Genomic DNA, 17,375 nt, shown 5'->3' with positions numbered 1-17,375 from the left:
GAGAAAAGGCGAAAGACAGCTGCTGTCGGTGACGTCATCGACGGATCTTTTGGCTGCCCAAGGCTAGGGAGGCGGAGCTTCAGCGCTATTTTGAAATTGCTCTTATAGCTCTCCGACGTGTCGCATTGAAATATAACTGTGATATCTGTTATTTTAACGGCCGAATGAACACAATTCGTGTTTTTTCTCAAAACTTCCCTTTAACTGTTCCATAAAGCGAACCGACGTCATCAGATTCGAAGCTGCGCCAAACGGCCTCTTCCCTTGTCTCAATGTCGTCTCAAGCAGAAATCTGATGGATCGGCTCCCATTGGCTGGTTCGCGTCATCAAGGAACGAGGCTCCCATTGGCTCTCGCGCGGCGTAGTTCCAAAACTCCCCACGAGAGAAGTCCTCTCCCTGGCGGCGCAGCGCACGCAGCGGCCCGGTCGCAGGTCACAGGTGCAGCGGTGCAGGCCTGGCCGCACAGTCCGCCTGGCAAACTCCGGAGAAGGTGCACGGCCGAAATCAGCGCGGCACGGCCACTTCACGCGAGCGCGCGCTCGGCCGTCGGCCGGCGAAAAATTGCCGTCTACATTCATAAAATGTGGACGGCCATAAAAAATATTTAAGCGTCCTCGAACTTCTTTTTCTCCCCGAAGTGAAAACGAGTTTATTTACTAAAATGTCGGCACCCACGAGAAAATCGGAGACTGGAGGTCCGATATTCCAAGCGCAGCCTAAGGTGTGGCTCTGGGCCGGCCAATCAACACCCTGTAGAAGACGAGGCCTTTTCCCCCTGAAACGTCACACCTCTGGTGCACGGCAACCCTCGTCAAGCCTTAGCATGGTTGCCGCTCTGAGGCGGGTCGGGGGTCCTCTCAAGATGGTGCAGGTCTCACCTTCTAGGTGTTTCGGGGTGAATACGAGGCGCACACTCACTCGGGTGCAAGAGGCTCGGCGCCGATCCGAGGGTCTTCGGTGACGTTGACGTTGGGGCAGGCGTCCACCGACGTGGGCAGGTTCTCTTCCCGCGACTCGTTGAGCAGCGACCCCACCACCACCCACAGGCAGACGGTCTGGCCGAGCAGCAGCCCCGCCAGGGCACCCTGGGACGCGACATAGTTGAGTCCGGGGTGCAAGATAGACAGGTGGGGAAACGAGAGCCAAATGAGCGACCGGATTGTGTCCCCCTCGGTTTTCCCTTTTTCTATGGCGCCATCTATGTGGAGCACCGCCAACTCTCACTCCGGGTGGCCGACCTTTGGCGACTGGCTAAACTGACAGAGATGGTTTCTCGTAGATTTTCAATGGAGGACCGCCGTGCTCTCGTTTTATTTTGCGCACTCTCCCATAGAGTTCCCTGCAAATCCGATTCCGATTTTTTTTCCTCTCGCCGCAGCGCCATCTGTCGCAAATGGGGGGTACCCGCAAGCAGACGAGTACACAATCCGGTCATGGCGCGGCGGTAGACTTCTATGGGCCGTTTCCCCACCCGTCTATCTTACACCCTGGTTGAGCCTATAGACCAACGCGCTGTCCACCAACCACTTCGCTCTTGCCCAGTCGATGCGCGTGCGCTGCGCATCGAGTGGGCAGACGTAACTAAATATGTAGCGGAAGTACTGAAAGTTTAAACGGGGGCTCCCTTAAAAGCGAGCATAATTCCATCTCCAGATCACAGTGTCTTGATCTTTCCCGGTTCAAATTGGTAGGAGGGCCACGTTCGGACTTCACCCGTGGCATGTCCTCCAAGTACATGCGTGCAGCTCACCTTTCCGTTGCAGAAGGGCAGCAGCACCCCCATCGTGAAAACTCCCAATAGGGGACCGGAAAGCGCCCCAGACATGGCAAACGCTGCCTGAAATGCAAATTAGTTCGATCATTCATTCTTCGCCTGCCTTAAAGGCCCTATTTAGGGGCATCACATAAAGGGGTAAAAGGGAAAGGGGGGACATTCCAAAGTTATAGCAAGTAAAGGAGCAAAAGAAGCAGGTGCTTCTCAGCTTACAATGCTGTTGCTTTAACAAAAACAAGTGCTAGAAAGAGGTTGGTGTAAAGAGTTATGGATATCATAACATCGGTATAACATCGCGAGCATTGAGAAAAAAAAAAACAACCTTACATGTCGATAAAGTCGGGAGCCACAGGGACGGATATAAAGGCCCCCCCCCCCCCCCCTTCCTTCCCAAACCTGACCCATAAATCCGCCCCTGGAGCGACAGAATGCGCAGCATGACCTGAGCCCCAGCTGAGTGCTTTCTCTTTCTACTTTGTCTTATAATAATATAATCACGAAATTTTCTCTTATTATAATATATGCATGAAATTTGGCGGGAAGTGTTCTCCATCTAAATTGTGGAGGGGGGGGGGGGTGGAAATGGGGTACTTTTATACAGTAAAATTCATGTTTCCCCGATAAATCTAAAGGGAAATTACACATTATGCATTCACAATATACTTATTTTAACGTGTCCTAGTTTTAAAAAGTCCGAGGACACCTAAGCTCTTCTTATGAGTTGTGAATGCGAAAGCGTGAATGTTGTTCCTCCCCTCCCTTAGTTCATCTGTGGTGTACTGGCGCGGACGGCTACGTTTCGCTACTGCCTCCTCCGGCAGCGCCTGACACGAGAGCGGCAGCCGAGCGCGCGCTCTCGTGAAGTGACCGCCAATGGCTATGCAGGAGCCGTTTCGCTCGGGAAATGGGAGAATAGGCACTCCTTTCGCGTTTTTTCGCGGTTACAGACGCAGCCGGCTCTGCTCCATGGTATAGTTAATGCTTTCGCATTAAAACACCCTGCGCAAACGAAAGTAGTAAGCAGGTGCCCACTTAACCCAACTTCCGGGAACACTTTGCAAAAATTAACGAGTAACAAAATACGGACACACACAAACACACCACGGAATTTCATTGGCCAACAGACGCAAGAACATAAATAGGCAATAAAACCCCACAAATTACTCTCGTCTACAGCGCCGTTGTCGGCAAAGCGGATACTCACCTTGAGGATGGAGCCCACTCGTCCAGCAATGAAGGCCATTCCAATAGTTAAAAACCCGTAAAAGGCAGCTAAAAAAGCACGAGAAAAGAAACGCGTCACAATTATGTTGTTTCAGAACAAACCCCGCCTAGAATAACCAAAGCCCGCGGAAAGCCTCCTCTACTTCCACCTATAGCGTGGTCGCACAACTCGCCAACTGGGCGCAAGCCCAACGCCGAGCGCCCTTGGACGCGTTGATTGGACACGAGGTCCATCCGAACGCCGACGCAACGCTCGCGTTCCTTACATTCTCACGCTCGATATCTCACCGCGATGACGTAGAAATGACGGTGCACGCGCGCTTCGATTCTTCCAGGCGGCGTTGGCCAGAAGCGCTCCAAAATGCGAGCCGCCCGAACAAAACACAAAACCCAAAGCTCTCAACAGCTACGGTGTGCGACGGAAAACCAAGTTCGTATATAAACTTAGCAACTCTCACCTTCGGGCGAAAGAGCTTGCGTCGGCGTGCTCAAAACGACCAAGAGAACGGACAATGTTCACTCATATCGTGATACAATCGATATACTTTGTTTCAGATTAAGTCCAGACGTAGCCGAAGGTATACACGCTAACAGGACCAATCAAACGGCATCTAAAGCGCAAGTACGCTGGGCTTTTTTCTGTTACGATTGGCTCAGCGATGATAGAACGCCTACACGACGAACACACCACGACGGTGCGCTTTTCATGCTGTTTGATGCACGCAAAGAGCCAATCTCTGCGATCTACGAAATCAGCTCAGCGAATGATGAGGCGGAACATCCGTTTACGCCTCAGAATGAAGTCTGCGCTGCTGTATTAGGCAATGCAAGCGCGACGCTCCGCATTGCGTAATGCCACAGTGCAGACTCCATTTTGAGGTCTAAACAGATGTTCCGCTTCCATCATTTGCTGAGCTGATTTCGTAGATCACAGAGATTGGCTCCTCGAGTGTTTTGCGGGTAAGTAGACGCGCAGGCATTCCTTCGAGTGTATAGTCGCCGACAGCTCGAGAAATGCGGGGCGTTGGTTCTTATGTTCACGCTTCTTGCTGGGGGATTTGCTCTTCAGTGCTCTTATGATGGAGAAATAGAATAGGCTGCGGGCGCGACAATAAAGACCGGAACTCGTGTGTCTGTGTTTTCGCTGTAAAGATTTTAGTAGAGTCGCCAACCATTTAGGCTCAGCAATGGGCGTTCTCACCCACCTACGGCTTTCGTGACATAGGCCGCCTGCCTCTCGGTGAAGTTGGACCATTTGACGAGGAAGTCCTCCCACGTGACGGCAGCCAGCGAGTTAAACCCCGAAGACAGCGTGCTGAAAGACAATTAGGTCACATTTAATGAGGCGCGTATCATCCCGTCTCTAACCCTGCCAACGCTCATCAACCGGGTCAATAAATGTCGAGTCATTGGGCTCTGGACGCATGCGCGTCGTGCGATATTTCCCAGAAGAGAGCTACCACCGCGTGGTCAGAATTTGTCACACAAACCAGCGGACAAAAGACGGCAGCGCTCAGAGGGCCGTTATTGAAATGGCCCGAGGCAGGCTAAGAACGCGGCGGAAGCTCCGCCTCCAGCACACGCTCGTTGCCCCCAGACGAGCTTTGGTGGCCTCTGGCTGTGTTGCACGCGACAAGTTTGGTGTTGCGCGTAGGCGACACGCTGGAAGCTTGGAGTCGTGGCCCGCTTTAACCAACACCATAAAAGTTGACAGCCTGACATTACACTCGACAATTCCGTCGATGAAAGCAGGGTAAGTCCCATAAGAAAGGCGCCGCCGCGAGTTCTTGGCAGAGCCGTGTATTGGGAGAGTTTGGCCAATAGGCGGAGCAAAGGCCGCCGCCAGCGCCGAATATTCCCCCCGCGCTTAGAGCGTAAACTAAATTTGTGACACAGCGTCGACCAATCAGGAGACCGCAACGTCACAATATTGCAAACGACATTCAAAGCGTGAAATAGAGGCGTTCAATCTCGGCCTCTCTGCTCCATCTCACAAATGTCGGCAGTGAAGACAAAAGTACAGGCGCGTGAACCTAGCTCAGCAAAACGCTTTTGTTTGTACGAGAACTCGTGCATAGGAGCCACTTTCCAAAGCCACGCGCCCGTGCCCATGCCTTTCTCTGCACTGCTGATGTTGGCTTGTTAGAACAGCGTCCTGTGACTGGCGGAAAGAAAACAGTGCAAAGGGTGTGGCGCGCGAGCGTCTGGAGACGCGGAGTCCCGCTCGGCTCGTGCGCTGGCTTTGGCAGTGCTTTCTTTCACCGTCTCAGCTGAGACGCTGCTTCTAGCAAGTTGGCTTTGTTTCGAGCGGATGTTCGTTTGTTCTACTCTTGAATAGGGGCGTGACGAACACCTCGCACGCACAAAGTTTTCAGTCACTGAGAGTCACACCTTTTAACTCTAGCGACGCTAAAACGGCTTGAATTAGTCGTGTCACAAATTTAGAGCTCACGACCACCGCTAGGGGCTGTTTCGCGGCCTGTGGTTGGCCCCGAGACGCTCGCCTATTCAAACCAATGTATGGCCAAACTCTCTCGATAAACGGCTCTGGTTCTTGGCCGACCGCAGCGACGCTTCCGGTCGCGCATGTCGCCAACACTGGCAGAGAAAGCGCTCGTAGAGACGGTCAGTAGGGCCTACCTACGCGGATTATCGAAGCCCAGAAGAAACCGCTCACGACGTGGACGTGTGGTCGACTTAATTGTCAACAACCCTAAATCACGCTCAAAGATGTCAAAAACGTTGAAAAAAGAAGAAAAAAAAAATCGTCCCGAAAAACAAAAAGTTTGCTTTTTGCAAAGTTACACAATGAGTGGGCAAGCAACCGATACTTCCAGCAAGCACATAATTTAGAGATGTCTTTTCAATGGCGCAACGGAAGACAACAAACCTGTTCCCGGGATCTTTTCTTTTTGAACTTTCACGAAACGAAGGGACGCTATCGCCGACACCGCCAGACGGAAATGAAAAGCGCCTGGCATATTTCCGGGAGGGCTATTCGAAGCGTACATGCCCTCGACCTTTCCTCCACTCAACGTTGTGTTTTTCCTTTCGATTTCCTTGTAGTAGCTGCTAATTTGACAAAAAAGAAAGAGAGGTTGCACCTCAGCTTTCACGCGATTCGAACAAAAAAAATATATATATAACAAAAAAAAGAAAGAGAGGTTGCCCTTAACTTTCACGTGATTAGAAAAAAAAAATATATATAAAGAACTTCACCTGATTCGACGATACATGACTTAATAACCATATTAACTGCCTATGAAGCGCAAGTGAAGTTAGGGCACTGTTTTTTTGACCATACAGTTTTGTTTCGAGCTTGCAGTTTGTCTTTTCAGATGACCAATGCAATAAACACTCGAAGCAATATATTTAAGATCCGATTTTAAGAGTTCTTGCTTGGCAAAAACGCAAGTGTAGTCTTTCAACATTTTGGCAACCCTCGTCCAACTTTATCTATGGTTCTTTTCTTTTTATATTAGTATTATGTTTGTGATTTCTGCACTCGCTCATGTCCTTAAGCAAGGGTTGTTCGACGAGCGGTTTACTGTCGCCAGTCCGACGGTCCCAGGGCATGCTGACGTTCATTCCCTTATTGGCGGAGTCTCGGCGGTCAAAGCGGAGGCGAGAGGACGGAGAGCAGCCGTGCATGATATTAAATAAAGACGTTCTTTCAACTCAACTCACGGAGCAAGACGGAAAGACTTGTGTATAAGTAGTAGCGTAATCAAAAACGGAAGAGCACACGCAAAAGACAGCGGGGAGGTAGGTCCCTTCTAGGTAAAATTCCGTGTTTTTGGAGTTTATTTCTCGTCGAATTCGGAGGGTGCTTTTCCGAGTTTATTTTACGGCGATATTACAGCGATAGCTGTTATTGGAATGCATTTCGCGGTTTAACGTCGTCGACAGCGCTCCATATCGACGCGGGACATTTTCGGCACTCCGCCAAAACATTCCACGTGCCGCTGATAACAAGATAACAAGCAAGCAAGATAAGATGCATGGTCAGTAAACAGTCCCTGCCGGGCAATCTGACATTGTACTAGAATAGGTGCCCATATTACCCAGAATTAGCGCGCACAACAAGTCCCGGGAGATACGCGGATAAAACTACCTTAGAATTTTACGACGCATTCTGTATCACAAAGCCAGGGGAAAGCAAGTGCGCTAGTGCCCCGTCGATGCTCCTGACAGACACAGAATTTTATTTTCTAAACGAATAAACAGAAAGATGGTATTAATAGTGCGTGTTTGTTTCAATAAACCTTCATATGAGGGTACACTTCGTCTTGTCTACTCCCTTGTCCCTGTTTACTCGGTGCTTTTTCGTTTAGCACGTGTAACTGCTTGTACCGAAGTGACGTGCGAAGACACGCTCCCCTCCTACGCAGACAGCTGAAATGCTGTCTACTTAATCCACCCTCCTTAGCTCCAAAACGCTATGGAATTTTCGTCCGGTGTGTTTCTCGGTTTAATACGAAACGCCTATGCGAACTCTCTGGTGCACGCTCGCACCTCTACCGTTTATTCGCTACATCTGCTCCGAAATGACACATTTAACTGGAGATCCAGGGTTTATCGGAGTTAACGGTTTTTTACGATTTCCAATTTTTTTTTTTTAATTTAGAGTTCAAATTTATACTGCTCTTATTTTTTTTAATATAAAAAAGTAATGTTCAGACAAAAACGTACACTAAATTCATAAAACAATCACTGGTATCTAACGATATTTCCGCAGCTGCATTTGGCAATGGCGTCATTGAGATCGGCAGTCCTAAATGTCACACAACAAATCTTAAAAACAGCGTTACTTCAAAACACGTCGGTACTTTGAAATTGTCAAACTCATAGACGTATAAAACCTTCAGCTACCTTCATCATCCCATGAATTCATGATAAAAAAAGTCCTCCTCACTCTAAGAGGCCCGAATAGTATGGTCCAAACTGGAAACCGGAACAGTGGCTTTTGTCGTGGTCCGGAAGTATATTGGCCCATTGTACTGAACAAACCTCTTGTCAATAATCCAGATTAAAAAAAGAATAAACACAAAAAAGTGAATTTCAGTTATATTCGTAAAATACCGTCTTCTTCTTTTTTTTTTTTTTTTGCCATCGTGATTTTAAAATTTTGAGTTCTTCGGATGAATCCGAACTGTCGAAAGTTTTACCAGTGAGTGTTTTTCAGAATTTATCATATTTATCCGAAAACACGGAACCCAACTTATAGGAGAAAAGGCAGGAGAGTTTGGGGCCGCCGTGTAATTAATCGGCGGGTCTTAAGCAATTGGAAGCGTCTTTTGACGTCACTTTGGCTTTGGTACTGGGTCGCCAGTCTTCGGAGAATAGAGCGCTTTTGAAACCCCATCAAGCAACATGGGCGGTCGCCATTTTGGGAGCACAAAGCGCATGACTGGATCTGAGTCTTCGCCAACTGCTGACGCAGCTGCACTCGTTTTCGATACGAGCTGATCCAAGTTCACGCCGAAAGCTGACACCGCCCTTGAGCGGGCCTGCCGATCAAAAGGCCAGAGGAGTTCAGGCAGCGTGCTTGCGCCCCCAGGTTCAACTTCGCTCGCATTTGTAACGAAAAAAAGAAAAAAAAAAAAGAGAGCCTTCTGTGTACGTGCAGTGCCATACGATTTTCGTGTGACCACACCATTGTTTATCAACAGGAAGTTAGTGTATATAGTTGGCAGCACGACGTTATGGTGCCTGGAATGCATCTTCGACTACTGCGCGTGCCGCACGCTTCGTCCTTATTCTGTCTCCCCCCCCCCCCCCCCCACACCCCCCGTTCCACCTCTGCGGAACGCTCCGGTTCTCAACGATCCTGGCGATACGACAACGGTACCTGGAAGTCGCGCATCTCCGACTGGTGCGTTTACACCGTCATAAAAATAATGGCCCTTCAATTTACGCCTGATGACGTCATAAAAATGCCACGCTGTCCCCGGCAGCGATCCTGGCGGTGTTCCCAAACAACACTGGTGAATGTGGCAGACACCTGTTCTGCTGCGGGTCGCTCTTTTCAGCTTGACATTCTACGAACGCTTCGACAGTCGAGACGCTGCGAGAACGACAGCGACACGCTCGTACTTTTCGTCGGGACTTCCGGCACAAACCGCCAGGACCGCGCCAGGACCGCGAGCCGCTTTTGAGTCGAAAGGATCGTCTGCAAAAAGTGCCGGCTCTCGGCGCCGTATGCTCGTTCGTTGGCGGCGTTCGTTGCGCCATCTCTTGTCTCCCGTGCGAAACGGCGCCGTGTTGTTTGCAGACCTGTGGCGTCGCTGCGTTTCCATAGGAGCTAAGCCTTTTTCTTTCTTTACTTTTTCCTCAGGTAAGTTCACTCTTTTCAAACTTTACAAAAAAAAAAATGCACCATCTGTGGGCATCGCTGCACAAAGTCGTAGCGCGATAGGTTAAGAAACCGAATTTTCCGGTCGATTTAAAAAGCCTGGCGTCTCCTTGTTTCACCCTGTACATACACCGGAAGCAAGACATGGCGGCGCCCAGAAGCCGTCCTTGCAAACCTGCGTAGAGCAGTCCAGTCAACAAGCCCCCAAAACTTGCAGCAGCAGCCAAAGGTTGGAACAAAAAGCCCTAGAGAAAAGTCACGAACTTGGAACTTTTTACAACTACTGACATTCTTTGAAGCGCCAAAAGCGTGGCGTTGCGGGTTTTAGAAAGAAAATGCCGGCAGACAGTGGCAGAATGAAGTGAGAGATGTAATTTTGTTAAGTAACCCCCTAGGCGGATTTATTGAAATCGAGGAAAACGGATTAGCCCCGAATAAAAGCTATTAATAAAAAATTTTTTTTTTTTTTTTGTTTACAGTTTTTTTTTAGTGTTGACCTGGAACACAGCCTCCAATGACTGACTGCGAGGCTGCTTCTTCCTTCGAAGTCACCCATCTCGTTTCTTTCGGTTAATTGGTACGGAGCCGTTTTCCCAGTATTTTGGTCATGCGCACGTTCTGAACAATCCTATGCCTCTGTCCAATTTTCTTCAACATTAAAGCTCCCATAAATACGGATTTTTTGTCCAACACCAAAAATTGCCGCCGGAAAAGACAAAATCTGCGGGCAAAAAGAAAACCCCGAAATAAGACACTCCCAATTCGATAATATATAAACCCGACAAACAGGGAACTCCAGCTACAACACGTGCGTTCGTTAGTCCGCGGTAGTTTCTCTAACGCATTTCGTTGCCATGTCGGGAGCACCCCAAAACTCGTTTCAGGCACCGCAGAATGGCGGCATACATTTCCACCGAGGTTTACCGTGCGTAAAATTTAGGCGTTTTGCGTGGCAAACCAACGAAAGTATATGACACGCCCCATCGGAAGACTGATCATTAATTTGGATCACCTGCGGATCTTTTGACTTGGAACCGAAGTCTTTGTTACACAGCGCCTTCTCCCTTATATGCTTCCGTCAGATTGCGGGCACCTCGGCCGAGATGCGAGCCCGCCACCCGCCACCTGGAGGCGTTGTCATATTAGCACGTGGTGCGACTCACCTGAGGGCGCCACTGAAGACGCAGGCGACGAAGAGACCAGGGAGCCCCGGCACCACGCTCAGTGTCTTCATCACAAAGAACGGTATGAGCTGGACGGAAGAACTTCAGTCGGTACACGCCACATGTAAACTCAACAAGCAAAAAAGAAGAAAAAAAAAAAAAAAAGCTGATTCGGCAGAAACATTGTTTACATTAATAAACAGGAATTAAAACATAAAATATGTTCACAAATCTCTGTAATGCCAAATTAGAGCGCAGCTCTTGAGGAGGAGGAGGGGCGGGTACGGAGGAGAGAGTATGTCTCTCGTCCTCCTTTATCCCCTCCTCTCCCAATTTAGTCTCTCCGTTAAATTAAGCGGGACACATGACTTGATGTCACGTCACCTATGGACAAATTCAGTTTCTCCGCTAGATTTAGCGGGAAAATCGACGTCACGTGACCTCAACACCAATTAAATTCCGCGCTAAATTTAGCGGGGAATTGAATTGGTGCTGACGTCACGTGACGTAAATTTTCCCGCTAAATTTAGCGCGGTTACGCCGACGCCGCGAAACACGGAAACAAACGCTTAAAAACTGCGCTAAAAAAAAATCATTTCTGTCGAGGGAGTTACGCGGAGCAAGTCTGCGCCATACTATCTTACCTCACTCCAGAACCAATACCAGAAGTGTAGCCGAGCTAATATGGACTGGACCGTTTCCCGTCAACGCCAAGAATGTGCAAAGCAAAAGGAATCTTTTTTTTTTTTTTAATTGTTCATTTTAGTTTTAGGGGCGAAACTCCTTAAAGGGATGCTGAACCGAAATTTTGGGTGGAAATTCTTGGTCGCAATGCATACATAGCATGTCCTTTACCTCTAAGGGCCGGTTGCACCAACGTCGCTTATCTTAACCCAAAGCGGCGCTTTCCTAAGCCGGCTTAGCGCCCTAAACCGAGCTTAGGTAAGCACGGGTTTAAATTCCGGTTGCACCAAGGTTAAGAGGGAGCGCTCCTCCAAGCCCCATAGAGAATACACGCGATTTTCTGCCATTTTACGAAAATTCTCATTTAATAACCGTTACACCGATTTTTTCAAACTTTTTTGCTATAAAAAGATTGATTCTTCGTCCAACTATCCCACCGAGCATATTTTTCATAAAAAAATTTATTATATTTTATATTAAATCGTGAAATCGGTCGGAATTGGCTGTTTTGACATGTTTACGTTAGAACGCGTTTTTAAAAACCTGTGAATTTTTAACTACAAATGTGTCTGGTGGGATATCTGCGGACTTTAACACGGAATTCAATTATATTAAAATTATAGCTGTAAGTACATCCGTTCTTTAACTACATCGAAAAAACTCAACCAAGGTGTTGTGGCTTGTTTTCCTCGTTTGGACGGTCAAGACTAGTTCGACGAGCGCCGCGTGAGGGCGCCACCATTTCGCCACGCACGCTGCTCTGATTTTGTATTACTCCGCGCGCATGCGCTCTTCAGTAACGCGCTTGTGGTGGTGCAGAGACGGCCTGACCCGTCCAGGCAGAGTGGTTTTGTTTCTCGGGGTGGGATGTCAGGCGGATAGCTGTGCGTGTTTTCATAACTAGAAAGGCCGTCCTCGCAGCTATGGGTCCAAAGGGGTATAAATATGGCAAGCGAAAGGTCTCGAAGTCGCAAATAGAGTTTGCACGTAAGCGACCCTCTGCTGAAACTACGGATGGTGAGGTTTCAGGTGAGGTTGAGTCATTGTGTCGTCGCGCTGCGAGAACGAATTGACTCGGGGTGTTGGAAGATGCCGCTTGGGAAGCCATGCAACAGGCCGGAGTGGAAGAAGCGGGGCGCGCGAAGGAATCTGGCGAGATCGATGCCGAAGGCTATCCGCTTGTTACCGTCGTTGCACACTGTGCGTGATCAAAGCGATCGTACAGGCACAAGAACGACGCTCCTTCTGGTACGGTAAGTACTACATTTCTTCCTCTAAAAGGGGCGCGAATTTTGATCGTAGATATAATATACATTTCTTTAGAGTGCGTTCGAAAGAAATCCGAAGCATGTTTTTCTCGCCACGAAAATACATTAGTCTCTGTCGCTAGGCTACATTTGGGCGGACGCTGAGCATTTGGCAATGCGTAGTTTATTTTTATGGGGAGATGATCGTGGTTAGAATCCCTCTCTGTTGTATGTGTATTTCCGTGAATGCAAGATTTGTTTCGGCAACTGGGGTGACGATTTCTCACGAAGCACTGGAAACAGTTATGCTTTTTGTGTGCTTGTTTTAGTGACCGCTGTTTTATGTACTATATATACCGAATATACGCGGTGCCATGCAGTCAGTTCGTCAGACGACGTTTTAGACAGCTCGTTTCTTCGAAGCTGCACTTTTTCAAGGATAAATCGTTCCATCGGAAATAGCCGGCGTTCGTTTCATCGATACACCTTGTGACGTTTCGTCTAGTTTTTCTATTATGTGCGTGCTCGCGCTTGCGAACGTAATTGCGCGTCCGTGTCTGCTTGCGTGTGCGCCTGCATGAGCGAGGATGCTTATGTGCGTGCCCCCCGTGCACATGCGTGTTTTCATGTTTACGCGTGAGTATATATACCCGCGTATCTGTGTGCGTGTTATACGTGCATCTGCGTGCGTGTTTGCACGCGTGGGCGTTTGCCTGCTCATAAGTGCGCGTGCCTGTGCGAGTGCGCGCGTGCACGTGCGTGTGTAATTCGTGCGTACGTGTGCGCGGGTGTGCTTGTGCGTGTGTACGTGAATTTGCATCCGTGCCTGCACGTGCATCCGCGTATCTGTGTTCGCGCATGCGTATGAGTGCCTAATTCGTGCGTGTTTGAGTGGGCGCATGCATACTTGGGCGTACGTGTGCCCAAGTACGCACGTTGTCGGACTTGCGGGAAAGGTTCGAGAAGCTCGAACCTGGTCGAACTCGAACGTCGGCTGGTTCGCGACACCTTTAGTACTCACGTTGCGGACGGTTGGTGATTGGCCGCTGATAACTTCACCGTAACTTTTTGCTTTATGTTTAGCGCCATTTTTTATATTTCTATTCGTGCGATTGTAATCTTTTGCGATTAAACTCTCTGTACCCTTTCCTTGTGACCTATGAAACGATCTCGAACGCCTCGAACAACAGCGACGCTTGCGTTCGTTCTCGGGGCTAGTAGGCAAGGAGGTTACAAGTATTTATATGACGTCAGACTGCCTTTTGATGCCGAGTCACAACACAGAAGTATGGCCACCGAAGGCAAAAGCAGTTATCCCATTGGCGAGTTTGCTTTGTCTTTCAATTTTCACAACTCTCCCGAATCAGTTTTGCTTTATCGTTTGGTGGTCATGTTTGTGGGCGATGACTCAGCACGTGACTAGACCCTATAACCGTTCATGGTGTTTTTCTCTGTTTTTATTTTTTAGATTGAACGATTCTGCTGCAGTGTGGAACGAACTACACGAAAGTGCTCAACCTTCTACGAAGTCTTCCGAGGAGCAGAACGTGTGGGGATCAGGACTATTGGAAGATATGTTCTCAAGTCATGAAAAACTGCCCGGTCGCCAATCATTACAAATTCTCTATGAAATACTATAAGAAACAATCAGTGTCGTGAAAATTTGTATAAAAATACTTTGTTGTGCAGTGCTGGTGGCTAGTTGTGATGAAGTAACGAAGGTATATGCCGGTAGTTTGTCATATATGTATTCGATTATGTATTTATTTTTAAAGTACCTAATATACAGTGTTGTTTTTACTTAACTGGAACGTGTTTTTCTTTTAAAAGAGGGGGAGGCATTTACCTTAGTGCCGTATTCACTGTGCCTTTAGGGGGCTCGGCGAACACTACATGGGAGATCATTGTAGCGATAAGCTGGGTGGGTAAATAACTAAAATCTGCTAATCAAGTTTCCCACGAGCGGGTTTATAGCTCGTATTGCAATTATATATTTAAAGTCATTAGACGGTAAATAAATTTGGACGTATTGCTAAAACCCAAAGGGATTTTAAGTATCTAGGTTTTCAGCTTTTTATGGCCAAAACATAATTGGCTCGTTTGGCCACGGGAATCGCAGTACCGCTATTTCTGCATAGTTGAATAAAGCAATCACTCGCTAACACATCGTACAAAATAAATAGCGTGTTAATTGCAAACACAATGTTTATAGTGAGAAATAATATTCCGGAGCGCCTCTCGCGGCACAGATCAATTGATAGTGTTTTATCAATGCCATTTATGTAATACAGTATCGCGAGAAATATATTGTGTAATCAAAAAAATATTTATTATATATTGACAGTGCTACTGGCGAACTCTCCACGCCGGTCCACTTGTAAAGACGGATTTTGAAGTAATGTCTTGTGATTGTCTTTGTCGCCTCGTGTCCCATGTGTTTGTAGTTGACAAGTGTTTATTTGAATCCACGGTCAGTGCATTCAACCGTACGTTCAGTGCAGTTTCGCTTATTTTGCTCGAATTATTAAATTTGCATTTGTTTTAATTTTCTTCCCTTTAGTTGTGTCTGTGCGCCGCTGTTTTTACTCACATGAACACATATACAGGGTGATCCTCGAATCAGCCGGGACCCCTTCAACCGTCGCCGCGGACCACAGTTTGAGAACCGCTGAACTAAGATGTGCTAAATATCTCGAGTTAATTCCGTGATTCGTCATGTTGCAACTGCTGTTTTAGAGACAATTAATATGGGCGGCTTTATCTTGGTAGTGTACTTTGAAACGAGTTTAAATTTATCCTACTCGGAATTCGTTTTATCGTTTGGAAGAGCAAGGCTGATGGATTTTTACGACTCGTTAGAGCATGAATGAACTGGCTTAGAAATAATTACTGAACAGTGAGAGCGTCTCGTGAATTGGACTATTGGGGAGCGGATCGAAATATAGGGGCCGCTTTGTCTAGATTGTTGTCCACACAGTTGGGTGTTTATTTTGAGAGCATACACGTTGGTTATGCACTGCAAGAGCCAGATGGGCTCTGCAAGAGCCAGACGAAGATTAGACATTGCGACGGCGAGGACGCAAGCCCCGCGTCGCCGTACGTGACGACGGACGACGTTCTTTCCCACGAACGGCAGTGCATCTTCAAACCGAGAGTACTGCGCGTGGTTGCCCGACCGATCCTCGCTTCAAACAACGTGCCCTTTCGCGGAGCGAGTTTCTTGGCCGTTGCACGCACCTTACGATGGACCGTAACTGGAGCTACAAGTCGTAGCAGCCAATCCAGCGCATATGAACGTGCCACGCGCCTCGTGCTTCGTTGTGTCTGTCCTAAAGCTGACGTGACGCTCACGCGGCATTGGATTGGCTCCGATAGCTCGTAGGGTCCTCTGCGGTCCATCGTAAGGAGAAACGGAACATACCACGAACCCGGGGCAAAGGAGGGTCGACGAAGAGAGGTAACGAAGGGGGAAATAAATAAAAACAAAAACACGCAGAGAAAGAATGAGAGAGAGAGAGAGAGTGAGGAGACCCGGCCGCGCGCGTGGAAGACCTGCAGTTGTCTGCGCCCGCGTTTACCCGGCAGGCTTTTGCGGGTTGATTTTGCGGGGAGCAGGCGTTTTTTCTTTTTCTTTTTTGTCTCGCCACCGTTAATAGGGTGCCTTCATACACATTCGCTTGTGCGGAGTGGCGACATCTCGGCGATTTCACTGCCCGACCTTTTTTTTTTATTTATTTATTTTATTTTTTTGTTTATGCTGAGTATACGTGCTTTGGCATCTCTCGGTGCGAGCCCGCAATTTTGGCTATAGACGAGCGCGCGAAGACCGCCCTGTTTACAAACACGGTTTTTGCTTTGCCCACACCGGGTGTGGGCACTGCGGAATCGCAGCGTCTCGTTTTTGAAGAGAAGCCGCCTCTGCGTGGTGCGCCGTACTCAAGGCAGCGCCACCGCAGAGGGACGGCGTCGGAGCCGCGTGTCGGTGTATATACTTCGTTTCACGTCATGTGCGAGCAAAGTCAAAGCTAGAAGCGCGAGCCCAAGGCTCCGAGCGTGCCGGCTTCGCACGTGCGTACGTGCACCACAGGCGCTGTTACAAGCAGCATGCTCGCGCTTGTAGCGCTGGCTTTGCTCGCTCGTAAGGTGAAACGAACTAGCCTTTTGATACCATATTCCCTCTAGAAGTTAATTTATAAACCGGGTGTTCTTTTTTTTTCTTTTTTTTTCTTTCTTTCATTAAACTTTCAAGTTGTATGATAAAGCCTCAAAGGCAATACAATGTCTCTGTCAGTTACTTCAAAATATCTGTATTCCTTGGCAGAGTCCTGCCTTTTCCGTGCGGATACTTCGAAAGTCTGACTGATTATTGAATTCCTGTTGCCCACGAGGATAACAAAGGAATATGTGCAGAGAAAGACGCTTCTTTTGACGCTTACAAAAACAAAAAAGAAAAACAAAGAAAAACGGTTGCAAAACTTGTCCTCGGATCCCTGGAAAAGGTCAAGACCGCTCAAGATTTTACAACTGACAGCCGTCGAATTCGGAGTTGTTCGGATAAATCCGAATTCGCGATAGTTTCACCGGCGAGTGTTTCACGGAGTTTATAGCATTTGTCCGAAAGTTAAAGTCCCTATCTACAACCTAGGTTAGGGCCCACCAGGTCCAATCACAGACCAGTTATAGGCACGTGTGCATTAGCGTGCTTTTCTTATACGCGCGTCGAAGTAATGCATTACGTGACTGGCTCCCGATTGAACCTAACGGGCCGTGGCGTCGGCTGACGACCATCGCAGGACGAGACGAAATCATAGTGCTAAATTCTTCTCGTTGATAAGATTGATAAGACTGAAGGATGTGAATGAAATGTACTGTACTTTTTGCTTGGTGGATGTTTTAATGATTTCGCGTACATAGAGCTGACTATCA

At 48.1% G+C, this 17,375-nt stretch overlaps 1 protein-coding gene across 2 annotated transcripts in view; it reads right to left on the bottom strand.

The window, feature by feature from the left end:
- The window catches only part of LOC8027275 (sodium-coupled monocarboxylate transporter 2), a 147,034-nt gene that overhangs the window by 8,351 nt on the left and 121,308 nt on the right, over nucleotides 1-17,375 (bottom strand). For both annotated transcript variants that reach the window (XM_040223072.3, XM_040223073.3), the window contains exons 9-13: nucleotides 10,519-10,607; nucleotides 4,206-4,315; nucleotides 2,981-3,048; nucleotides 1,753-1,839; nucleotides 921-1,087 (exon numbers count right to left, since the gene is read on the bottom strand). In XM_040223072.3, the coding sequence (XP_040079006.2) occupies nucleotides 921-1,087; nucleotides 1,753-1,839; nucleotides 2,981-3,048; nucleotides 4,206-4,315; nucleotides 10,519-10,607 (521 nt within the window). The remainder of the gene's footprint in view (nucleotides 1-920; nucleotides 1,088-1,752; nucleotides 1,840-2,980; nucleotides 3,049-4,205; nucleotides 4,316-10,518; nucleotides 10,608-17,375) is intronic.

The sequence above is a fragment of the Ixodes scapularis genome, unplaced genomic scaffold (assembly GCF_016920785.2).
Source record: "Ixodes scapularis isolate PalLabHiFi unplaced genomic scaffold, ASM1692078v2 PGA_scaffold0__279_contigs__length_252992795, whole genome shotgun sequence".
Classification (NCBI taxonomy): domain Eukaryota; kingdom Metazoa; phylum Arthropoda; class Arachnida; order Ixodida; family Ixodidae; genus Ixodes; species Ixodes scapularis.
The sequence above is the reverse complement of the archived record's forward strand: the minus strand, read 5'-3'. Positions and strand labels throughout refer to the sequence as shown.